The 27210-nt window shown below is 34.4% G+C and overlaps 1 protein-coding gene across 9 annotated transcripts in view; it reads left to right on the plus strand.

Moving 5' to 3' along the window:
* The window catches only part of LOC146536055 (neurotrimin-like), a 336131-nt gene that overhangs the window by 74460 nt on the left and 234461 nt on the right, over nucleotides 1–27210 (plus strand). For all 9 annotated transcript variants that reach the window (XM_085191669.1, XM_085191667.1, XM_085191671.1 and 6 more), the window contains exon 2: nucleotides 11218–11334. In XM_085191669.1, coding sequence (XP_085047795.1) covers nucleotides 11274–11334 — 61 coding nt within the window. In that variant the 5' untranslated portion in view covers nucleotides 11218–11273. The remainder of the gene's footprint in view (nucleotides 1–11217; nucleotides 11335–27210) is intronic.

A 27210-nucleotide genomic window follows, 5' to 3' on the forward strand; every position in this document is an offset into this window, starting at 1 on the left:
AGGGAAATAATTGCTTACAGTACAATTTTCATGTCATCTCCACAATCATCATGTTGTCGAGCCTTGCTAACAAAGGCCACTCCACGGGTTTGGCACTGGCTCAAGAAGCGACGACTTCAGTACTACCTTAATATGCTCACTCCTCTAACGTCTAATTTATCGTTGTGCTGTTCCTTGTCTCCGTACTGCGGCACATGCTCTTGAGATGTTGCGAATGTATTCTTAACTTTTGTATTATACTCGTAATAAGAATGTAACAAAATGTGTATGAGCACAGCGTGTGTCATATTCTTACTACAGGTAATGATGTGTCACTCAACATACAATGTCTCAAAAGTTGGACAATGTTTGGACGTAGTGTATTAGCACTAGTTATATTAACCTTCTTCCCACTGTTATCTTAGTCACAACCACAAGCCACAACCGTCGCATTTACAAAGAGACACTCTTGAAGATAAGTAAATTGTAAAAGAAACAATGCTGCATCTAAAATTATATTTTTTTTCTTGTATATTAGTTGGTAAGCCTAATACCTTATTGTGAACCATTATTATATACCTGCCGTAAGTAGGTCATCTAAAAATATGTTTGCCACTGTCAGAGCTTTCTTCTTTTATTATTTATATTCTTTATAAATACTCGTGAAGAAAATATTAAGATGATAGTATAAGATATATTATTGAATATTATTATGCTATATATATTTTTATTATACAAGATGAATACATTGTACAATTTTAAATATTAATAGTTATAAAAAATTTTTTTAAAATATTAAAAAAAAACTGTTTATAAAAACACTTTTCCGACGATGGAATAAGGGTGGCTAGGGCTCCAGAGAGAGAAACCTCCTATTATTATGATTATTATGACGTCCAACTGTAAACACGACGGTTGTGGGTTCGATTCCCATATGGGGAAATGAAATTATATTTATATTCTCGCTCTTGCCGCTTATCACGTAATGTATAATAAGTCGCTTTCTGCTGTCCACCCTGCTACTTCTAAATGCGGAATCAAAAATTTCGACAAAATCCATCAAAATCTTCCCCTGCATCACGTAAACGTTACCCTCATGCCTGTTGATTTCATACGTCGTAAAATTCGAGGACTTCTATAAAGTAAAGCTATATAATATATGGAATAGTTTTATATGTTCTTTGATTACAGAACGACCACCGGATGCCTATAAAATATTGGTTTCCTTTCATAAAATATAGGTTACTCTAGTATCCTATGCTGAGATGTAGTTTGTGGTTAACTCTTAAGTTAAGCAGGATGTCGGTTCACTTTTAGCGTTATATTTTTCCTTGCGGTTAGTTAGTAGAGTGATTTTCTCAAAACTTCAGATAAATTTTATATTGGTTGTATTTAGTTGAATACTTATTATAAGATCTTTTATAGCTTCACAGGATACAGCATCCTGCTCTATCGTAGCATGGACAGAGGGAACTTGGGAACCTGGTCTTAAGACAATCCATTTCTATTAAGAACCTTTGTTGCTTACTTTTAGCCGCAGGCTTTGCATTTGAGTGGCTGAACTCAACGCTGCGCTTTGCCTCTTTATCAGAGCAAGAAAATAAAAATATTAAATATTTCAGTTCCTAGTATTCGAAGAAGTCAATTATTTTTATTTGATTACTCTTGTAACAAGACACAGCGTGGCGTTGAACTCCGCCTCTCAATTCGCAAAATCTCGAACCTCCTGCCTACCCTTCTAAAAGCCGGTAAAAATTAAGATGAAAAAAAAAGTATGAAAAATGTACACATCATTTACAGAAAACCGACCACCACTTGAGAGCTGGTAGTAAATCCCTATAATGTGCAGTAACAGCGTTGATTGATTCCCATCGAACGCCGCTCGGAATATAAACTAAACAATCAGTGCGATACTTCACTATAGCAATTTGGCGAAATACATTTACACCCCGTAATAACTGCTGAATGCTCTAAATACTCTAAATATTCTGAATGCTCAACATGAATTACACATTCTGATTGCTCAATTTGCTCTGGCATTTAGCATTCTTCATCACGCGAGTATGAAACGGAGGCGCTTCATTGTTTCTGTAGATCGTAAGATTTTAATTTAATGTTTCTTCAGATTTTCAAGTCTATGTAATTCTCGTTTTATACACATTTATATGTTAGTTCTCTTATATGAAGAAATGTGTTAGTAAAGCGTTTCTGATAATATTATTTAAATTTAAACTTAACTCTCTGGCTTGTTAGGCCTAAATAAAAAATATGATAGAAATGTTGGATGTCTCTTTACTATTACGTCACTCAACCCACAATGTTCCAAAAATAGGACTAAGAATGAGAATCAAAGTGTCTTTACACTAGAATCTCTGCTGTGCGGGGGTAAAAGCGTTAAGTTGGTGCCTAACTAAATATAAATTAAGAAATATTCGTAAAAACCATAAAAAGCAACATAATATGATCCTACAAACATATATTAACGCATTAAGTAAAATTGGCGATCGTTATCGCTGTAAATCAGTGCTTATGGCGCCATAATGTTGCCAACTTAACGTGAATCAACAGATTAATAAATATAGTGCCAACATTCGAATATGAACGATTGGACGCTGGATATTATCATATGTGATCGAGAAATCAAAGTTCTATATCATCTGTATCCGTTGTGTATATTATACAATGTATGATATAAAATAATGTGATTCAATGCATTGGGTATACCCATGCATGATGCATTTTTAGGGTTCCGTACTTGAAAAAGTAAAACTGGAACCCTTATAGGATCATTTTGTTGTCCGGCTGTCCGTCTGTCAAAACTATTTATCTCGAGATTGCGTGGAGGTATCAAGCTGAAGTTAATATCAAATATTCAGGTCTATAGTCCCTTAAAGTACAGAATATTCAAGATTCTAAGTCAAACCCATCAAATGATAGAAAAAAAATTATGCATCATCTTTGCTGCATTTTATATGAAATTCGCAGCTTAATCAAAACCTATATGGTCTTCCCGTTTACCTACAGTTATAAAAATTGGCACGAAGTGAGAATTTACACTACAAATAAAGGAAAACTTTAAAATTTATAGGTATTTCATAACATAATCATTACAAATTTATATTTGTAGTTAGTTTCATAGAAAATGAGCGCATATACGCCGCCAATTTAAGGTCAACTTTTATAAGTTGTAATTCCGTGGAAACTAAGTCATGTTGGATGAGTTTAACGCAGCGGAGACACATGCAGGATAGGCAGAGGAAACCTAGTATTTAAACACTCCATTTCCCATTTTCAGCACAATTTTCGATTTAAGTGATGAAGCTCAACGAAACGAAACTAAAAATGTAATTATCAAATTTTCTTAACTTTAAACCAATCAATGTACATCAATCACCAAGATGATGACTGCGCTCACGTTAATTGATACTTGCATTTGCGTCGCTCTATAATAGCATTCATTTCGCACTATTTGACGCGCTCGCGTCGTCCCGCCTGTCACGTCGACGGGCCGTGACGGACTATTGATGTTTCTGATTGCAGAAATTTCTAACTTTGATATACTGATGGGTCAATTACAGGTATAAGTTTGAATTGTAATTTTTCTTTTGTTTTGTTTTCTCTAACTTTTCTTTAACTCTATGAACGTAAATATATTTTATGATAACGAGTATACTCGTTTATAGAGATATACTTTTAAAACTTTCTAGTGCACGTTTTTTAGATGCTATATGACTTTCAATAATAATAATAATAATAATACTTTATTGCACATGAAAAGAAAATATATACATATAAAATTTACACAGAAAAAAAAAAGAAAGAAAAGAAAAAGAAAAAGAAGGATACATAGGTACTTAAATTAACATGTGCAATGGCGGCCTTATCACTGCAAGTGATCTCTTACAGGCAACCATTAAAAGTGCAGGACTTTCAAGTGATCTAGCTTCGTATAAAGCTGTTATTTCTCAATAACGACCGATATATATTTTTTAATTTTACACTGTACTTCATACACAGAAGTGACCTAGTGTTAAGACACTCCATTCCTCACTTTTCGTTTAATTGTTTTAACATTGAATGGTGAAACTTAAGGCCGCACTTTATGTTGATACCAGAGCGCGGAAAATTAAACGATACATTCCTCCGAATGGAATTCGAACCCACAACTAACACGTTTATTGTTAGATGCTGTGCTGCTGCTTTATGACGGCCTCAAATTATTTAATTTTTTATCATATATTACTGATACATTTCATAAGTTGAGTTCCGGTACTCATCATACTGTGTCTCGAAAATTGGGGGAAAAGTTGGGAACGGTGAGTATTTACAATAAGTTTTCTCTGCCTACCGTGTTGTATACTGCGAACACCAAAGAACTGCTAAAGAACAAAATGAAATCACTAGTTTTTTCAGAGCACGATTTATTTAAGGTTACAAAGTGTATTATTTCATAATATTTTAAGTACCACTTAAAATATTATGAAATGAAATAATAAAAGTGAACTTAATAAATGAATACAACCGATATCCGTTTTCCTTTTAATAAATTTTACAATCATTTGACTTGGACTTACGAAAGCTCTTATAAAATCCATTCAGTTCGTCAAAATCGTTTCTATTTTGGGCAAAAGTTTACTTTCGACGTTAATAAGTTTCACAGTTCCGGGAACCAGCGATGTAATCTCAAAAGGGCAAAGTTTTATTGCCATCACGGCATGTGAAATATTTGACTGTATACGATAATTATAGATTCGATTTTGATTCTGTGTCATTTTTTTTTGGCTTTTTGCTGTATCCTAGACCCAAACTGTGAACCAAGCGTTAAAATACTTCGTTACCTACTCTCTACCCAATTTCCGAGACATTTCGTGTTAAGTGGCAGAACTCAACGCCGCGCTTTGTAAATAAATAACAAGTTCATTAAAATTACATAACTAGTAGTCTCAAGACTATTCGGAATTCCTATCCAAATCTTTAAACGTCCGCTCCAATCAATGACTAAATTATTTAACATTAAAGTCTCGATGTAGACCCTTTACACTTCACTTACTCGTATACCTCAAATCCTCACAAATCCCTCACATTAGGGCAACATACTCGCAAAAATGTTTGAGCACTTCGAGAAGTTTGTTCCGGCTCCTAATGGCGGTAGAAGTCAGCTCAGAAAATGTTGTTTTGCCTCCTTTGCCCTATATTTACGGGGGAGTTTCAAAAGCTTTTTTTTATACACGGAAAGAATCTATTGTCATTGTGATATTGCGTTTTAGGTAAAAGAAAGGCAGCGTTGAGTTACGCAACTTTATACCACAGTATTTCGATAACACTAGGTCCTCTCTGCCCATCTGCTATATGGGAAAAATATATTATTAGATCATAGTTGTAGCATATGTAATCAGAATTTGAACCCAAAATCAAAAAAATGAAAACCTAAAATAGAAAAATAAATTTAGAGAATGTGAATAAATCTTTATATTTATTTCAATATAAATAAATATGTGCCAGTAAAACGTGCCTTTTAGTACAGCACGAAATAGAGCACAAAGCCTTGCTAGATTTTAAAGGAGTTTTTAAAATTTTTGAGAATATCCCAGTGAATGTGAACGTATGTACGTGAGATGAATTTTTTTATTATACCAACACGCTAATACTGAATGTAAGAAATAAAAAACATTTGAAAAGTCGTACGTTTTCGTTTACAGGTGCCCTAAATAATTTTAAAATATAAAATACATACGTTTACTCGTATGGACATAATTATGTTTCATGTATTATTTTTGGCACAAATATATTTTTTTATTGTAATAACAAGCGGCGTTGAGTTCCGCCAATCAATACGCAATGCCTCAAGAGTTCCAGAACTATGTGATATGTACAAAGTGGGGAACGCGGTTTCTTTCTTTTAGTGAGAACGGAGTGTCTTATAACATATTTCCCAGGTTCTGTCTGTTTACTCTGTTGTGTGCGAGATACAGCGTGAACATTATAGTGAATATTATAGATGTAAAAGAAGTAATCGAGCTTAACTTTATAGAAAATTTTAATTTTTTTTTGTTATATCTTTAAAAGTATAACAATTTTACTAATGTAGCGGAGTTATTTTAAATATTTCTAACTTAAGCAAGTTTAATCCTAGCTGTATTTATTTTACATTTATTTCACTGATTTGAAGTGCCAATAAGGACATCGTCTGACTGTAAACGGGATAGTTCTGAGTTCGATTTACATTCAAGGAAATACATTATTTAAATTACCCCGCGCCGGCAGATAAAGCTTTTTTTAGCTTGAGGCTTAGCTCATTACGGGAGCGAGGAAATGAAAATAATAAATATTTCGTTTCTCCGAGTGGGAAACGAACCCACAAACGTCGCGTTTATAGTCACACGCTACTGCCCTGCAACACGACGACCTGTATTTAAAATTACTATTATATAATTAAAAAACATGTTTGTATTTATTTATATTGGACTAGCGGACCCGGACGCGGCTACGCCTGCTTGAAATATAAGAATATAATTTCTATAGAAATATAATTTCAATCTAGATGAAATGCTAAAAGTGACTATTATATTTATTTTCGTAAGGATGAATATCAAAATGACGCGGTAACGAACGCGGTCGCGTAGCGACGACGGTTGTTATTAACATGGCAGAATAAATTGCATGTCAAATTAGAAAGTATTTTAATTTATTAGTATATATGTGTAATGTAATGTTATATAGCCTATAGCACTTCTGAAGAATGCAGCTTTCATACAAAACAAAAACATAGTAAATCGGACCAGTAGATCCAGAGATCTTAGCGTTCAAACAAACAAACAAACAAACAAACAAACAAACAAACAAACTCTTCCGCTTTATTATATTAGTATAGATAAGAACCCACTATCATTTTACTTAGACATCGTCAGTAATATTCATGCAACCTAATTGCGCAGTCGTACTATTGATTTTTTGTTATTATTACAAGAGTGGACCCAACACTACTCGTAGCTAGCCAGACATGTCTCGTGGATAGCTGGATGCCTAGTGTTAAGACATTCACACGTTAACCGTCCGCCACTTTTAGACACTGGGTGTGGTATGGCGGTACCCAACTCCGCAGCTTGATCCCTATTTTCCAAACAAACATTATCATTTTTAAAATGGACATCGAATTACAACAAATCTGAGTATTAACCTATTGTTAGAAGATACTTTTCACCTTCGCTAAAATTGCGTCATATAAAAGAACATCTTTCATACAGTCTCTCTCATACACACACTTGATTTTTAAGCTTAAATTAATTATGAATATATACTAAATACTAACGAGTAGTCCAAGGTCTATACTGTTAATATTTTCTCCATCGGAAACCACTCTTATTGTAGATTATAAAAGGGTAAGTTCCTGGTGTTTTGTGAAACAGGTATATATATATACCCAATATGGACTCCGGTCTCTCACATTTGCTTACTGTTCGCCACTGGTTAAGATGTCAATTGTGTATTAAGTCCAAGCTTTGTGAGAAAAAAAATAAAGATTTATTATTGAGTTATGTATAGTTGTTCATTCAAATGACTATAACTTTTCTGTTAATGAACCGATTTTGATGAAACAAACTTTAGATGTTAAGCTGGGTATATTTTTGCTGTTTTATTATATATAGAGATTATGTTTCTAGGAATTTTCAGCCATGACCATTACATGTATTTTTTTATATAATAATCAAGTACGGCGTTAAGTTCTGCTACCTTCTGATTTTAAACGCGACTAAAGAATTTTCACTCAGGGGAATTAATTATTCTCTCCGCTCTGGTAACAAGACAAAGCGTGGCGCAATGTCCCGAAAATTGAACGGTGCAGGGGAAAAGGAGTGTCTTAACACTAGGTTACCTCTGCCTGCCCTGCTATATACAATACACAGCACTATGATGAATAAAAGTCAAAACTATTTTAAACCAACACTAATATTAAGCTAATTTAAGCTTGAAATTAATTTGTCACGCCCATACTCGTACATACGAGTACACGCGGTCGTAAATTTAACGTGTCTTGTTTTTGAAATATTTCCCTCTGTTGAAATTGTGGGCGGCAATACAAATAAGTGGACTTGTGAACTATTTGATATGTAAAATTAAATATTATTATTTTGTTTAACCGTCCTTAAATTATAGTTATTATAATTATTGTTTGCGTGAACTTTAGAATTTCAAGAAATCGCCTCTACACTTGGTAACCTAGTCGATTAGTGCTGTCTGTGTGTTGTCTGGTCAGTCACTTAGTATCGGACCACAATAAGAAAGGCGTTGGGTTCCGCTACTTCAAACTTTATAAATTGGGAAAAGGGGGCTGTTGCTACTTACCCTGTTATATGCGCACGATTGTCCATAATGTATTCCGCACATAGGAGGGTAGACAGAGGAACTTTAGGGTTAAAACACTCTGTTCCCATTAAGTAATTTCCGTTTCCCACTTTTCCTTTCGTACATGAAGGGGAATAATTCATTTCGTCGAGTGGGAATCGAACCCACAATTTGTGCCCCTGTGCCACGATTGGCTTCAATTGAATATCTTGACGGTGTGATACTAAATATAGCTGTGTACTTATAATTGACCCCTCTATTTGGAACAAACTAAAGTTGTCATGTTTACTACTTAAACAGAACCCACTATCGCCCTCAAATTAGATTTTTTCTAATCATTATCCAAAGTAGTTAGGAGTAGTTTGTATTTTAAATTAGCTTATTAAAATTTATATAGCACGTAGCTTAATTACTTACACAAACATGACGGGGGTTTTATTTTTATTATTAGTAAGTATAGCCGTCGTGGCGCAGCGGCACAACATCTGACTGTAAGTGCAACGTGCAATAAAACTGGGACGAGCAGAGTTTAACGCTGAAATATACGAGTATCTAGCTAGACTGAGACTTTTCAGGATAATTTTGTAGACTTTATATCGCGCGTGGAGGGAATACGAACGCGTGGAGGTCCCCTGGAGCATAGAAAAAATTAAGCTCCTAAGTCAACGCAATTAGCTGCGGAATCATAACCTGTAGGGTACTTCCTGTGGACCTACAATTATGAAATAAAGTACAAATAAACAAAAAAACAAGTAACACTTATATTTGTGGCTAATTTCATACAAAATGTGTGTATGCGGGCGTACACCTCCTCCGAGTGGACATGGAGCTCACGACGCGTTACAGTTACAGTCGGCCTCGAACGTACATAAGTACTAAGCTCGACTCGCTTTCCTCAAACACATTTCACATACACTCGTAGCTCGTATTCTTTCAGATATTCACGCATGGCTTTCTTAGCAGTTAAATATATTTCAACGGTTCGTTCTCCCGTTATGTTTTCAAAAGGTGCTCTTTTGTTTTCCGCAAAGACATTATGCCATCTTTAGTGGAAGATGTTTTTGTTTTCTTTGTTCTTGGTTTCGGGACAATTATGTTGGTGGTTGATGTATATTTGTATAATTGTCGATTAGAGGAATTCAACGCGCAATACAAGTTGGTCATAGGCTTAATATCCATTCAGAAATAGTTAAATTTTATTAAAAATAAAATGTTACATGCTTAATTTTTTGAACGTCAATTAATTTAACATTTCAATAAAGTTAATAAATACATTTGGCCTTAGAGAAATCGACACAAGAAACTCAACGGTAGGCACTTTCATATCAATTTCTTATTCAAAAGTATTATTATTCAGTATTTAGTTACATTCCAAATATTTGACACAACCTTGGCCATACTTATGTACGACAAATACTTTTATAAAGCTATATACTTGTATATACTTGTATAAAGTGATAGCTAAAGCTATATTACTATAATATTTTATCTAAATCTGTTCTGTAGCTTTTGCTTGCAAGAGCAAACATCCATCGTCACAAACATTTCACATTCAAAATAGTAGGATTAGAGTATTCTTTTACCCACCGTTTTCCAAAACCTAGCTTTGATTAAGCAATTTCGTTTGTAAGTTTTTAATCTCCCATACAACGGGGACGTGCCCACTTTAGCGTTCAGTCGTTGCTCGTCGGTCGGTCGTCAACCTGACGTCATGTTCCATCTAGTAGTGTTAGCTTGTTGGTGTCATTGTTTATCTTTAAGAAAGAAAAACTACCTATAGCACTACTATTAAGTTTTTGTAGTAATATACATTAGATAATAAAAAAGTACGCAATTTTTTTTTTTAGCTACTTAGAAAAATATATATTTTTATTATTTCTTTTGATTTATTTCTTTAAATTAATTATGTAAAATAAACTGTAAATAAACACATTCGTCTTCTAATCTACACCTATCAAACAAATAGACTTTGTACCTGTAGGTATAAAAGCAGACCAAAATTACCGCGATGTCGATTAAAAATAACATTCAAATCAATTCATTCATTCTGGAGTTACGGTGCCACAGACAGACACATGGACAGCTCATATTTATATCCCCTCTTTAGCGTCAACCTTTATAAAAACTACTTACGTGCTACACATACACAAATACATTAAATTCGCTCGTTTAAACTATCGGGATAGTAATTTCTCATAAGCTTAGTCCTTTACGGCCGATCGCTTACAGCAGGTAGTTTCAAACTAGTTACAGTACGATCAACTAGTTGTGGGCATCCTAAAGTTATCTCCAGATTTCTGCAAATATTTGCTTTTAAGATTTTGCGAGCCGAGTACACAATACGCAACAGTCCAAAACATCCAAGTTCAGGGCGGCCACGACTCGTTAACTGTATTGAATACGAAAGGAGTCACGGGAACCAGTTTGAACCTACCCGGGAATTTCATTACAGAGTAGACTCCGATTCACTACTGGCGTAATCACTTTTGTTTCCGTTATTTATTTAACTGTACTTATAATGCATTTAAGCATAAAACTTGTTTCCGTTTTGTATTAATTTTTTTTTTGTTAGATATGAGTGACTGACTGATATCTAAATGAGAAGCTATAGTGGCGCAGTTGAAGTCCCTGATTAAACACTATACTAAGGTGGTCAATTCTCACTCGAAGGAAACTTAGTGTTAAGACACTCTGTGCACTGTGTGAGATTACGTGTTGAGTACCTGAACTCAACGCCACGTTTTGCGTTCTTACCAGAGCCAGGAATTAAAAATAAGTCAATCTCCTTAATGAGAATCGAACCCACAACCATCTACAGTTAGACGCTATTCCACGCCTCTTTATTTATATTTGTCTTAAAATGAACTTAATGAAATAATATTTTCAATTGCACAGGTGCAGTTAACAGTGTCGCGGTGTACCGAGGGTCGAAGTGGCATGAGGCGCTAGATATGCACCTGACGCGCGCCACCGCGGCGCATTTAGTGCTGCTGCTGGCGCATGTCTCCCCGGGTGAGTGCTGATCAATCAATCAATCAATCAATCTATACGAGTTTAAGTTTTTTGTGCTGTATGTTTTCTTTTTCAGAAATTTCTAGGCAAAAGCGTAAAAGAAGGTCTATGTTTAAAAGTTGAAGTGAAATGTCTTAACACAAGATTCCCAGGTTCTCTCTGCGACCCTGCTATGTGCGTGCGGCTACACACAGCGTGGAGCTAAAATCAGTCATTTAGAATTTGGCATATTTTAGGGTCTTTTAAAGAGAGATTTTTATATAATGCTGAAGGATTCACAGATAATGAATATTTTATGAGACATGACGGTATTGCAATTCGAAGTAAGGACGCAAGGGAAAAGCTTAACTTTTTGTGCATAACCTAGGACATCGTCATAGAGTTCAAATTGTATAAAAAGACAGCCAAGTCATGAGAATTTTTGCAAAACCTAACATATTCAATTATCCTTATGTATTTGAGCACGTCGTGGCGCAGCGGCACATTTTCTGACTAAATCTCGATTGTGGGTTCGACTCAGAAGTGCCGGTGTCAGATAAACAATATAATACGTATTTTATTTATTTCCGTCAAAGGACACATACATAGCGCCACTTTAATCCGGGCTCGTCCAGCTCTTTACGATTAGGCGAAATTTTATCGAGTTTAGTTATTCATACGAACCTTCGCCGAGCCCCGGAAACGCTTTTCAATTTCAATAAGGGCAGTCCTTTCTGGCAAACTTTGGACACTCGTACAACAATTTTTGTCTATCCAAGCGGCAATTTAACGTTTCATTGGACGGTTCTGTATCTGTATATGCTATATTGACATGCAGTATGACGCCAACATGATAACGCTGAGAAAAATATATAATCATTAAATTATATAGGTACTTGTATAACCGCCATTATACATTTTAGCTTTAAATAAAATGTTCTAGCTTTCATACTATTCCATACTGGTATTGATTCTAGTCCAGGCAACGAACTCAATAGCCCTGTAACGAGGTAGCAACGGAAAACAGAAATACCAGCGAAAAATACCGTTTCCTTGATTTTTGTAAATCGCCAGAACCTCGAGCTTATTTTAAGCACCGCCGTTCGGCTCAGTGGTTTTAAAACGATTTTGAACGGTCCGATCGCCTGCCGCCGGCCACCACACCGAACAATACGGAAATTCACGTTTTCCAAACAATTTTTTGAATAAATATTTAGTTAGACGTTTATATATAAAAGGTATTTGTAAATAAGCGAAATATTTTATTTGGAGGCACAAAATCAATGAGCTTTATGGGAATATGGAATGAGGGATATAGCGTGAAGCTTCTTTTATAATAATGTCAATTTATAGCATTTAGCGAGGAACACCTTCTGTTATTTTTAATGTTAATTCTCTACTCATATAAAGATATTTCGCATTAGATATCGCAATCCTACTTCTTTTATTGATGGCAAGAATTAAAAAACATGAAGAAAATGAACTGATAAATATAGTTTGTACATTAAGACTACTGAGCCACAAAGGCGTCGATACTGTTGCTACGTAATCTGAAATTGGAGTACTACGGTACGGACCTGTATTACGATATCGGCCAAACAGTACAATAGAGATGAGCGTCGATTGTTGTATATTTGATAACTTGGAGCACTTGGACGGATATTTTAGAAACAAAATAATTATTATATCAAATTATATAAACAAAATGTTTTTAGCTTCACACCATATCCCGCGTATAGCAAGGTCACTCTCTGTCTACACCATACGGCAATATAGAGTAAGTGCCATAAGCCACCATGTATATTTAAGTAACGCCTTTCGTTGTTCTAAAACAATAGCAGCCAGAGAACAAGAGGAAAGTAAAATGCTTAGATGCACAATACAAGATGGGATTAAAAACGTTTATCTCGAAGATCAAAGGTCCTTTCATCCCTAGATCTCACTAAATTCCGCCCTTACCCTCTGCGGTCTGAATACTGAAACGCCTTTAGACTAGAGATGGATATGTTTTAATATATTTATATATATATATATATATAATATTTATACTAATAATATACTTATATTATTTATTTTATTTTCATATATATCGACTAACATGACTCATTTTGTAAATCTTAATATCTATGTTAGTACATATTTAAGTTCCTTCTCCATCCCACTCGAGATGACTGACAGAGATATTGCTGAGACTGAGATATTAGACATCATATTTGGGATGCTGTTAGTGCTACCCCGCAGTCTGTGTAATCATGTGTATACATATATATTTTTATCTTTACAAAAAAGTGAACGGTGATGACGGTAACCGTAATGATACTAAGTTATTTTTATTTATTTCGAAACTTTTGTTTTACTTCCGTGCCAGGGCAAGGAAAATGATAATATTGAACATAGGAAAATAAAAATATATAATATCCCCGAGTGGAAATCGAACTCATAACCTATTCGTTCACAATCACACGATTGAGGACCTGAGCCACTATGGCCTCAAAAATATTCGTTAAAACATTTAATTTTCGCAAAGTAACTCCTGGGAATGTAACCGGAAATTAGAAATTTCGAAATTCAGACATTTTAAAGGCTGCTTAGTATTGAAGGTCCAAGGCAACTCCTTAATACTTACCCTTACTTACCCTGGGGTAAGTAAAAAAAATATAATCCACCGACGAATACTTACATTCGTATAAACAAAACTCCTGGGAAAGTGAACGCGGGATGATATTGTCTTAATGCCTTAAGTAAGCTACATCCACTAAAAGCTTTATTCTTTTCAGTTCTTTTAATAAGTATTTGCTTATACTTTACTTTTGCTATATTTAGGTTTAGCTGTATTATTGACTAGATAAATGTGCTCGATTCGCTTGTTTTTTTTTAACAATACTTCAAACTATACGCTTAAATTTAGCTTACATAAAGCAGAAAATCTAGTCTAGTCTAGTCTAGACACTCCGTTCGGTCCATTCCCCCTTTTCGCCATTTATATTGTCTAGAAATTGAGTGACGAGTGGCAGAAATGAAAATAATATTTACCTAATCGTGTAGAACAAGCGGGCGAAGCTAGTGTTATATATAATGAACCTTTATTTCCATACAAGCACAATTGTAGGCCGGCATTGTAATGATCACTATTGTGTCTGATACAAGGTGAGGTTTCTCCATCGATAGTATTGTTATAAAGGCTTTATTACCAGGCAGTGTTAGACACCAAAAGTAGAAGTGTTTATATAGCTTTCTAGATGATTACGTACTATAAATGAAATAAAATATTTTTTTTACATTTCAAATGAAACTATTTAACCTGATTAATCGCTAAAAATAATTTTATTTAAAATGTGTAATAATTGTGAAATCAAACATCTTGTCATATTTTTAGCTTTATACTGTATCACGCATATAGTTTTATCTACGAAACGTAGTACTAACACACTTTGTCTCCCAGTTGAGTAGCAGAACTCAACACCGAGGTTTGCCTTGTTTACAGAGCACTGTCACTGTCACTGTCGGTCTACAGCCACACATTTGTACCACTGCGTCACGTTGACACCTCCAATAACTGGGACAAATAAAACCGCTCAATAGATCTCAAATCGATGGATTAAATTATTTAATTTCTATTTCTAAGATAAAACGCGGCGTTTAGTACTCCCACTCAATATTCTCAATATTTCGAAAGCTGCGTGTAAAGGGGGAAAGAAGTGTAACATTAGATTTTCTCTGCCTTCTCTGTGTGTGGGATATAGCGTGAAACTAAAAAAAAAATCAATTTTTAAGTCATTGACCATTTATTACAACAAAGTTAGATATGCCTGCTGTAAAGTACAAAGTACTCTTGCAGTTCTTCAAGAGAACATGTTCAAAGACATAAAGCTAGTGTAACTTGCCACAACTGCTATCGTGCACTATGCAGGTTGTAACTACTTGGCGTCTAATTTTAACATTGCTAGGAATTTTATACTGTTGGTTATCTCCGTTTATGGCATCTTATCATTTTTGACGTCTTTTTTTACTCGACGGAGTGTCTTAACACTAGGTTCCCAGGTTCCCTCTGCCTACTCTGCTATGTACGATACAACGGTAAGCTAAATAAAGGAAATAATAACAAATATTAATTAAAATATAACTCTAAGCGCTTAACAGTTATTTTATCATAACGGTAAGGTAAAAAGACATTAATGAGTGGCGGATTCTGTCATATAAGAGAAAGCATACACAGAGAAGTAATTGTGACTGGAAGCGGTACGTACTTTACTTTTTAAAATAGGCATAACACAACAAGAACTGACGTCAGAGCTCAAAGTTAAAGATCACAAACAAACATCCTATTTAAACTGAATTTGGGACTAACCGCTAACTTTTACGAGCTTAACGTTACAAACTTTCTGTCTTGTAATAAGAAATGAAAATAGTTCATTTCCCCGAGAGGGAATCGAACCCACAACCGCCAATTTAGTCAGCCAGGCGCTGCGCTACTACGGCTCGTTAATACTTAACATTAACAATATATATGATACAATTTTATAAATCTGAATTCCGACGGAATGCTAAACGTTTAAGTACAGCAGCTCTTATACAGTGTGACCTGACAGTAGTGAATGTGGCACAAGGCCGATATGTGGATACTGTGTGCTGCGCTGCCTCTGTGGCATTTTATATCTACACTAGCGACCCTCTTGCGGCTTCACCCGCTTTTACTACTGGATTATTCATATAATGTATGTTTGCAAAGCACTTAAGATAATGTGAAAATTAATTAAATAGGGTTTAATGCAACCCGCATTTCCGTAGTTTCAATAAGGATTTTCCAATTGTTTTACACAGCAAGGAATTTTTAGTAGGTAGCGTAATTTTAAATCTATGCTACTATTCTTTTCAAGTACTTATTAAAATATATTTAAATGACTATTTTTAGATAGTTAAATGATTATTTTTAAACGGAAGAAATTATAAACAAAAACCTACCTACTAATAACTACTACAAAAAATATGAAACCAAATATATCGCGTTGAAATAATACATTCAACTCCAATTATCCAATACGTGCAAACGCATCTAAATCTTCGTTGCTATAAAGGCAGGCGGGTTTTTTTTCGTGCTTGTGGTTAATGCTGAAGAGGGTATTCTGTACCTGATGAAAAGCAAGCACTACGTAGCTGCCTGTGAGGAAAATTAAATAGAATGATCGGCCGGGAATCAAACCCGGGCCGCCCGCGTGGCAGGCGAGCATTCTACCACTGAACCATCGATGCGTGTAAGGCAGGCATGGCGAGTGGCGTGCCGTTTCGCAGCAAGGATTTTTTGATATTGTAACAACTTCTAAAGTAATTATTAAACTAAAAAACAGTAAAAGACAGTTTTGATCTACATTAAATGGCCAACGTAACTAATGTACTTATTTATATGCTGAGAGTAAGGGATAAGTGGAACTTGAGTAACATACAGCTGATGTATCAACGGCGGGATGTGTCAACAATTAAATGCGTTTTACTCTAAAACTATTCGCAATTTCGAAATAGTGTAAAAAGCAAATTTTATCTTCGTTTAACGTAGAAAATTAATAAAGTATTTTAAAGGATAAGGATTAATACCATTATGGAAAAATATCCCTCACAATAAAAAATATATTGAAATAACAATTTATAGACAGAAATATGATCACTACACGTTATTCTTAAAAAATACGAATATGCTCTCGCGGACTTTTTTGTAGACCTTATTAAGAGGAACAATACTCCAGTATATTATTTTCATGTAGTACTTACCATTAAAGCAGCGCATGCGCGAAAGTGTCTCAACGGGTAGGACTTTATACACATTTATCGTATTTATGTTAATTTACATAAGAATGTACAAATAATAAACTATATATAAACCTTCCCTGAGAAATACTCGACCTAATGGTGAAAACCGCATCAAAATCCGTTGGGTGGTTTAGAAGAAGAAGAGTTAGAAAGTTCAGACAGACACGAAAAGCGACTTTGTTTTATAAGATATAGGATAGGATAGGATTACCTATACAACCGAATATGAAAGTTATGACTGGATGGTCGTTAATTGAAATCTTATTTTGGGGAAGATTCATTTGTATGAGTATTTCTTTTTTAGCTTCACGCTTTATCGCGCCCCGTAATGAAATGTCTCGAATTCGGGTAAAAAGTGGAAAAGGCGATGTCTTTTTACTAGGTTCTCTCTGCTTATATGCAGATTAAAGAGGTGACAATATAATCTGGATGTCATTACAACATTAATGTGTAATGCTAAGCCAAATTCTGTTTTAAATATTGCGTCGTCCTCAACTTCACCAATAAAAGAACCGAAGATCTACGTATACGGCCACCATATTTTGTGTTCACTCAGGTTTTAATAGGGCACTTAGGATTTAAGTCTATAGAAAATCAGGTTCACGCTGTAACCCGCACATAACACAGTAGGCAGAGGAAACCCAGTGTTTAGACACTTCGTTCTCCATTTTTTGGGCCATTGCCTGTTGAGTGGCGGAACTCGATGCCAGGCTTTTGGTTTGGTTCCAGAGCGAAAAAATGAAAATATTAATAAATAATAATTAATTCCCCTACCACCGTCGTTTTATAGTCACACCCTCGTGCCCCTGAGCTACGAAGGCCTTTAAAGCTTGTACACTAGTAGATTTAATAAATTTGTTTAATTTTTTTCCTTACTAGCCTCATCTGTATACTAAGCGAGGTATATAGAGAGATCCTTGTGGCATATCATTTTGTGCTACTTCGATTATTGAGAGATATTGTACGAACATTGATTTCTTTAAAAACTAGAACCAAACTGGCTTTGAACGCATAACCCTTACCCATTAAACTATCTACTCGCTAAAAGAACAGACAAAGAAATGACTTTCTCAGAAATAATTACATGGTGAATTTAAGTAAAAATATATACTTTATAACTTTTGAATTGTTGCATGAGGATTTTCCTCACATGCAGCCCTGAAGAGATTTTTACTTGTGCCATAAGAGTACGTACGGTTTCTTTTCTTATAAAACAAGAAACAATTTTAATTGCTCCTACGAATAAAACAAAAGGCTTAAAAGCACTTCATGCTTTCCTCGTTGCTGGAGTCTCGAGATTATCATAGTTTTGAAAAATTATGGGAAACTTGGATTACATTTGATTTCCTATATTTGAATTCCTACTTTGAGGTAACCCTCTGTCAACTCCTTCATGTAGTAGTTGATGGAATCTGAAGATAAGATACTCTAGGTGTGAATCGAACTCATAACCGTCGCGCTTACAGTCAGACGTTATGCAGATGCACCACTACAACCTCTCAGTTCAAGAGAAACATCCAAATTATTGTAAAAGAAATACTTAAAATATAATCTAGCTATCAACAGGTATTTTATATGAGTACCTAAAAAATCTTAGAAGGTGAAAAATTGTTATAATAATCGAATAAACCTGGACTTTTTTATGTAGGAAGAATAAAATTATCTACTAAAATGTCTTGCGGGGACATGTCAAATAAGTTGCTCTTTTCACGTAGATTTAAAAAGGAAAATCTGAAAATAATAGCAAGTTTTTTTATGGACAATCACTATAGAATCGATTTGATTCGATTTTTGATTGCGAATCGAATCGATTTGATCGATCGAATAGAGCTTTACGCTGTATCCCGCACTCAGCAATGTTAGTGTTAAGACACTCCGTTCCCACTTCACTCTATAGAGCTGCTATGTGATGAGCTGGTTGCCAGAGAGAACCTTATGTTAGTGTACTTACTTTCCCACTTTTGATACTCAATTGGGGCCCTATTTTTGACAGAGACTATCAGTATACCCCTAAATGCACAGCCACAGCGACCTAGAACGCTAAAATTTAGGCGTAGGTTCTTAGTGAAAGAAAAATTTTGATGAAATTCATACGACGACGGGATTATACTTAATAGACTATCTTAAGGACTAGGACTCGTTTAAATTGGGTGGACATAAAGTCGGCAAGACTTGTTTGATTATTTAACAAAATCCACTAGATTGCAAACAAATATATAAATTTACAAAATTTAACTAAAACGGAAACAATAATACTCCCATATTTTAAGTTCAAACTCTTGCACAACGGTTCTGTAAACAATTTTCAGTAGCTACCAAAAACTCGCTCACAAAGCCACTAGAAATTCGCTCCCGTCAAGATCTTTAGATTATTTTTGTAATTTACGAAACATTTAAATACGAGGGAAATTGTTTTAATTACTCAGCGCAGAAGTAAGAAGACCGGCTTCCGTTCAAATAAGTTCCCTCAAGTGAACAACTTTTACTGATGCTCTTTATGCTGCCTTTCTATTGACTAGCGCTACATCCTTGTACTATTTTGCCAATGCTCTTCTAAGATGAAAATTTATTTTAAATTTTATTTATGTTATATTATTTATTTGACGTTAAGTTTCGCCACTCAAACTGCACTGACACGTAAGTTGCGGGGAAAACGGAGAGTCTGAAGACTAGGTTCTCTCTGCCTACTTCACAATATGCATGACACAAACTCACATTCTTCGTAATCATTACATTTAAATAATTCGTATTTTGAGGCCTTCGTGGCGCTGGGGTACAAGCGTGCGCTCTCTCACTCACTCCGGGGAATGAAATCTATACTTATAATAAAATCATACAGTTATTATTTTATCTGTATATCTTCCATATATAATCAAGGATTAGTATCGAAGATATTATGTAAGAAAAATTGTAAAAGAACTAAAAACAATTAAGTATTTTTAAAAAAAATATTTGTTTGTCCGTGTGTTTTTTACGCTTATCTAAGAACCGGCTTAACCGCTTTAAATGCATTTTTCACTATTGTGTTTTGGCAATATTCCCTTAACATTAAGTATTTATTTTTAAAAAGGTTAAAATGAGCTTGATTTACTTTTTAAACTGTGTCTTGCAAGCTGTAAGACTACATTAAATATTTTACAGTGTTTATTAATTTTTTTTTCGTTTTAGGAAGTCTAATGAGAGAAAGAGGCAAAAGTAAAAGAGGAATGTTAATTAGATTTTATACTCCCAAGCCTGCTTAAATTAAATGGCGCTACTAAAATCTTTTTTGGAAAGAAACAAAATTGTATATAGGATACATACGAAATCTTGTAGAAGAATGATATTTATTTATGTAGGTGATTGTGAGTTAAAATTGTGTTTATTAAAAGTCAAGGGATATTTATATTCTTGTATATTACATAGAAATATATATATTGAAACTCAAGAAATTTACATTTAATTAATGTGCCAAATACTGTCATTTCTCTTTCTTCCACTTTTAAACTAACTCCTAAACAAAATAAATTACAATTTTAACCTTATAAAAATATTTTTCATGGTTTTTCTGATAATTAATAATAATTCTTCAACAAACAAATAAAAATAATTATGTATAAATAAAAAGAAATATGTTTTTTTTCAAATAATTAACAATTTCTAATTTTACACCCCTCAACATATACTCCGTCTAAACAGAAATAGATTAATCAGCAAAAGAAAATCGGCCACACCATACCTTGTATAAAGAAGCTGATAATCGGGTTAAGGTCATATGAAAAGTGGATCGCGAGACCCAACAAACAAACGAAACACGTTAATTAACACCCCATCCTCTGTTTACCATCTTTTTACCTCCCCTCGTCATTTAAACTCGACCAATAAAATAAACAGAAATAAAAACATCTGAAGCTGAAACTTTCCTCAGGGTTCGCGAATTTTAGTTAGTGTGGTTTTGTTTTTTGTTTGTGCATATACGAGTATGTGTATTTATGTGAATAGTATTTGATGCTATCGGGGAATAGATGATGCTGTCTATCAAGACAGAACAAAGATAAGTCCTTTCCCTTCTCTATTTTTTGTTAATTTGAAGACACACACACATTCTGACACATTCTATTTTTTTTATTTCTCCTTATTTTCTTTAAAATGTGCATTTGGCAACTTTAGTGTTCACAGCACATTTTCTATTCAGCTAATTAAAATAAAATATTCCCAGATAAGCTTTAAATGCTTTTCAATCTTTCAATAAACAATCTCTCAATAAACTCGAACCTACAACTACTGTGTTTTAACAATTAATTATTGAAGCACAAGCTTATATAGCTTCAATACAAAGTACTTTTATAATTGGACTGTAGATATGGAGGTAAGCTTGACATTGTAACGCTACAGTTTGCTAACTTTTGAATCGCGGCATTCACCCGTAACTCATTCCGGCAGTTGAATGGGGACGCTACCGAATTATACGTAGCCTAGTTCGTGTATTACATTATTTCGAAGTTATAGTCTAGTCTGTGTATGTCCGCGTGGATGAAAGAGCGATTAAATGAAAACATAAATATTTCATTTTCTAAAGTAGGAATCGAACCCACAACCCGTCGCGTTTACAGTTACACGCTTGTGTGTGTTTTAAAATGCTATAAAAGAAATAGAGCAGGAGTGATCTACCATGAGACACTAAGCGATACTATGCATAGATATCACTCTCTGTCCCCATCTTTCTCTATTAAAAGAACAAATAATAAAAAGAGCTTCCGATGAAGTATAAAGTTTTCGAAGCTCTATCGGTGCCCCTAAAGGTAAACATTGTAATTATGGCCGAAGTGTATGTTAGACAGGTGTAATATAAATGGTTCCGACTTTGCTTAATGTTCAATTTTATTACTAAAGTTTAGTAGGTAAGTGGAGTTATAAAAGCGTTTATGAAAGCCAACTTACATCGCATGTGAGGGTTCACCCGAATATTACAGACCTGTTCTAGAACTACGTGTTTGCGGAAAAATTTTGAATACCACAATGGGAACAAATTTATTTTATCTATCTATGTTTTTAAACTAATGATATAATGGTGAAGGATTTGTTTTAATGTGCTAATCTCCATTTATTTTGTTCATTCGTCGTATCCTGGACATAGCGCGTAGACAGAGGAAAACCTAAAGTTAAGATACTCAGTTCCCACTAAGACACTTCCGTTCCTCACTTTCCGCTGAGTTCTGGAAAAATTGCGTGTTAAGTGGCGGAATTCAAAGCCGTTACCTCGTTATCAGAGCGAAGAAGATAAACTTATTAAATATTCCATCTCCTCAAGTGGGAAACGAATTCGCTCAATTTTTAACGATGATCTAGAGAAATTAAAAAATCTAGGGATGTTCAAAATGGTATAATTGTAGTTTTGTATGGTATTCTACATTGGTCTATCATGTTCCTCCTTTACTGTACTAATAAGTATATCAGCTCACATGTGGCTTCGCCCGCGTGCTTCAGGTAGCACATATGTAGACAGGTATATCACACATGTGACGCCGTGATTTAGGTGTAACCTGTACCTAACCTTCCATATATGGACTACAGTTACGGCCTGAACGTACATACATGTGTGAGAGATGACCCGCACCCGACTTAATCTAACAGTTCTAAAGCTTTTGAGGTCCGCAAAATTAATTGAATTTGTACGTTGAGGTGAACTTAACGTGAGTGTAGGTTTCGTTTTATACATTTTTATATATAAAAATACATATTATAAATTATATATATATATATATAAAACGAAGTGTCCTCAAATGCGTAATAGATAAGAAAAGGGAATGAGAAGGAAAGTTAAAACAGTCATTGCGTGTTGAGTGGCAGAACTCAACATCGATCGAATTAAAAATTCTGAGCGGTAATCGAACCCACAGCGCCACAGACGCAACGGCCTCAACGCACGGCACACACGCACACACGCACAGTGGGGGGCACAGTACATCTCGTTGTATAAGTTTAATTTAAAATAAATAAGATATTTAATTCAGTCACAACAGTATATGGGACCTATAAAATATATTTAGTGGCCGATTAAACGGTAGAGCAAATGAATGCGATCCATTAGCGATGTTCGCTGCGGTCGCGTCGGGACATTTGTCTAATTGCCCAAGACTGCTCGTGTTTACTTTGTATTTATTATGAGCTTTATTTTAAAAGTGCAACATGTTTAGTTACAGAAGCTCAAATTTAGAAAGAAGGAATATATTTATTAGAGCTTTACGTTTCTATCTGCAAGCAGAGTAGGCAGAGGGAACTTCTCTCTCGACTCTCATTCTCCACTCAATTTTTAAGATGGTTGTTTTAATTGAGATTTATTCCACAACCATCGCATTAACATTTCTTTTCTAAGATAAATTAATATTAGTTAGTTAGTTATTGTTTGAGTGAGTGATTTGTTTTTATATATTTTTCTTAGATGAACGGAAGTGCCTTAATGGGAACAGAATGTCTTAATACTACGTATCCAGGTGAAAAACTGGGTGCCTCTGCCTACTCTGCTATGTGCGGGATATTAGATGAAGCTATAATAAAAATATTTTCCTCCTTTCAGGAATCTCTATGCCTCGAATAGCTATAAATAACACTGCAGGAAATTTGTTACAATCCTTTCATTTTCAATTGAGAAAACACAATAGCTTACATTTTCTTAATGAAACGGATTCCTGAAAAATGTAAAGCTCAATAAGGGTTGAGTTTACACGTGTATAGATTCGTATGCCTCGAGCAATGGGTATCGAATTTCCTTCTCCAATATGATAGGTTAAACAAAAGCGTACAAGAACATAACATTTCAATTTCGGAGCTCTGAAATTTGTTCTATTTATAGAAGTATAAAAAGGCTTTGCTCCCGAGTAGCAAAGTAGACATCGACAGCTTAGTGTCAAGACATTCTGTTCTCCATTTTCTGTTCGAATTCAAGACATTGAGTTTTGAAACTTGACGCCAGGCCTTGTATTGCTAGACCTGGCGAATAAAAATGCTTAAATTCACCGAGATGACATTGAACCTACAACCGTCACGTTTAAAGTTAGGTGCTGACCCACTATACTCTGATGACCTCAAATGATAGAAATATTGCATCGAAAATATGTATTTATGTATTTCTGAATGATTCGTGGGAGTAAATATAACTGAGTGAGGGTGTGTCAGAATGATATTGAGACATGAGGCTTGTAACAGCGTTATACCGGCACTAATAAAATACATTGTACAAGCTGGACTCGAACCAGAGACGATACTAACTTACAGATCTTGGTTGGATGAATAAAAAAAACGTATAACATATTTTATGGAATAAACGTTAAAGCAAAGGTTCGCAATGTATCCCGCACAAAGCAGACTAGGCAGATGAAGCCTGGGAAGCTAGTAATAAGATACTCCTTCTTAATGGTACGACGCTTACGTTCCCCACTTTCTGCCGAAATCTGGAGGCATTGCGGATTGAGTGGATGAAAATATTAAATAGTTCATTTCCTCGAGTGGGAATCGAACCCACAACCTGTCGCTTTTACAGCCGCACACTTGTGCCCTTGCGCCGCTTGGCCTCAAACCAACCAACTCTTTCATTATTTAAGCCCATAAATTGTATCCCCATTCCTGTTGACAAAGCGCGGCGTTGAGTGAAACAAGCATGTCCTGAAAATTATTCGGTCTACCCTGCTATATGCGGGATCGCGACGACTACATAAAGCTATTAACAGAATGCATGCAATTAACAGAACCAACGAATACACGTTTGATAGGTCGATACCTTATAGGTAGAGATCGATGTATGTGTGACCTCGCAGCACATTAAAGTAATTGACTAGCTGAGATGCTAACGATACTGAAAGTGGCGTTGATGGCATAGAGTGCTTAGTAGTGTGAGGTCCCTCACTTGGTAACTACAGTATGTAAATTAGTAAAATAATTAGTAAATATTATGATAAGTTTTCCAGCATGTACGTAGGTAGTAAGATGAAGAACTCGGTTTCCAACTTGACAAACCTTGCCAAAACTCAACGCCACGCTTTTTCTATTAATCACTGTATTTAATCAAATAATAATAACATTAAGATAAGGATTGATTTTCCCACTTTACAATTTTTTTCTATTCTACAAAATAAAAACGTCATCAAGTCGTGTGTAAAACTTTGAACTACATAGACAATTCAACCTTTACAAATAGAAAACATGCTAATAAACATATAATTAGTGTAAAAGAAACGCTAACTTTTCGGCACAAATAAATCTAACTTACCTAGAACTTACAACGGAATTATCGAAATCACAAGATATTTGGATAGGGAAGTATAAAAATCGGGTAAATAGTGAATGTAGAGACGACGGAATAGTTTTATTTAAATAGAACGCGTGTAGCGTACTCGCACAGTTCTAGGCAACTTGGAAAATCTAGTGTCTAGATTTATGCGAGTTCCATAAATAGCTTTGTTTTAAAATTATTGTTATATGATACTCTTATATTTATTATGTACAATCTTTCTTATAAATTTATGTAGAGTTTTTATTTATACTTTTGTCGTCTGCACCTTTTTTTGTATTTGTGCTTTTTTTCTGGAGAATCCCAGTTTTCAACATTAATTCTTGTGTTCTAATCAGAATTAGTTTCGTATTTTAATAATATTATTATTTTATAGAGAATATGCACACATTGGAAGTGAAAGTAAACTAAGGTTTCAATTAATTTAATAAAACAATTATTTGTAGCAATTTTGTCAAATAATATACTTTTTATTCACTTAAGTGTTTTTATTTGTCAACCGATTTAAATAAAACAAACACTAAATATAATTTGACAAACATCACATATATGTTTGTCAACTTACAATGGTTAAAACTGTATTGAAATAGGGTTAGCCGTTTTTAAGATAATCGTGCACAAATGCGAAGATAAACATACATTTTCCTTTACATCTTCCATATACAGACAGATATCAGTTACAACTTTATTATATGTATAGATTAATTTCATTTCAACATGTGTTTCACTACTCAACACGCAATGTTCCGGAAATGGACCGGTACGCGGGGAACGGAGTATCTTGACACTATATTCACTCCGTTTACTCTGCTATGCACACACAGCGTGTAGCTACCAGTTCAAATATAACCGACCTAAATGTTTATATAAATCGAATTTCATATATAACATTTAAAATGTATGCATCTCCCTGTACTCGCTTTGTACATGATACGGCGCGCGGCTGCGGTTACAGATTTGTTGTGAACGTATTCCCTATAACGACCTCATCATTTGCCCGAACACGTACTGTCGCAATGTATATTTACTTATGCATTGAAAAATGCTTAGGGTTCACCGATTTCTTGGCAAATATTGTGAAGTTATAATTGACATACAGATGACATGCTATGTGTTTGGGGTTAATTATTTATACTTAGTTGTCTGTAGACGTGGCGGTTGAGGGTTCGATTCACTTGGGGACGTCTTAATATTAGGTTCCTATGTATTCCGGAAAAATATCGTTTGGATATAAAATATTTCTAATAATATTATAATTTATCAATGGTACATTTTTTTAATAAATAATGAAACTAAAATTTCTTATTATGGATATGAATATCGAATATTAAAAATGTTTTTAGTATGTATTTACAATCTAAAATGTGCATGTAAAATACTGTAAAACTTAACATAATATTATAAAAATATGAAAGTAAACAAAAATCAAATAAAACATTCACTTTAGATGACTCTACATAGGGATAGTGGTGAAATTTCGCAATAGAGTCGGTTAGTGTTTAGATTTAGTTAAATTGAATACGGTCAGTTACAATTTTCACGTGGTATTGTTTTTGTTTGTTCAGTTACTGAGCTCTACCAAAAATATGTACGTGATATATGCACATTTAAAACTGTGTTTTATATTCATAGTGTTACGTCAGTTAATTTAAGCTTTATGAAATAAAAATACATTTTGTTTTGACTGATGTATATTGTGAATGCTCTGATTTAGACTATGCCTTAGTTGTAGATACATATAAATGTAAACACACTCTTTCATCAACAGCAAAACAAGTCATTGTGCTAAAACTAAACTAACCACAATACAAATGACAATATACTACTTT

Source organism: Heliconius melpomene, chromosome 10 (assembly GCF_056956725.1).
Source record: "Heliconius melpomene rosina isolate 202511_hmr_F chromosome 10, ASM5695672v1, whole genome shotgun sequence".
In the NCBI taxonomy this organism is placed as follows: Eukaryota; Metazoa; Arthropoda; class Insecta; order Lepidoptera; family Nymphalidae; genus Heliconius; species Heliconius melpomene.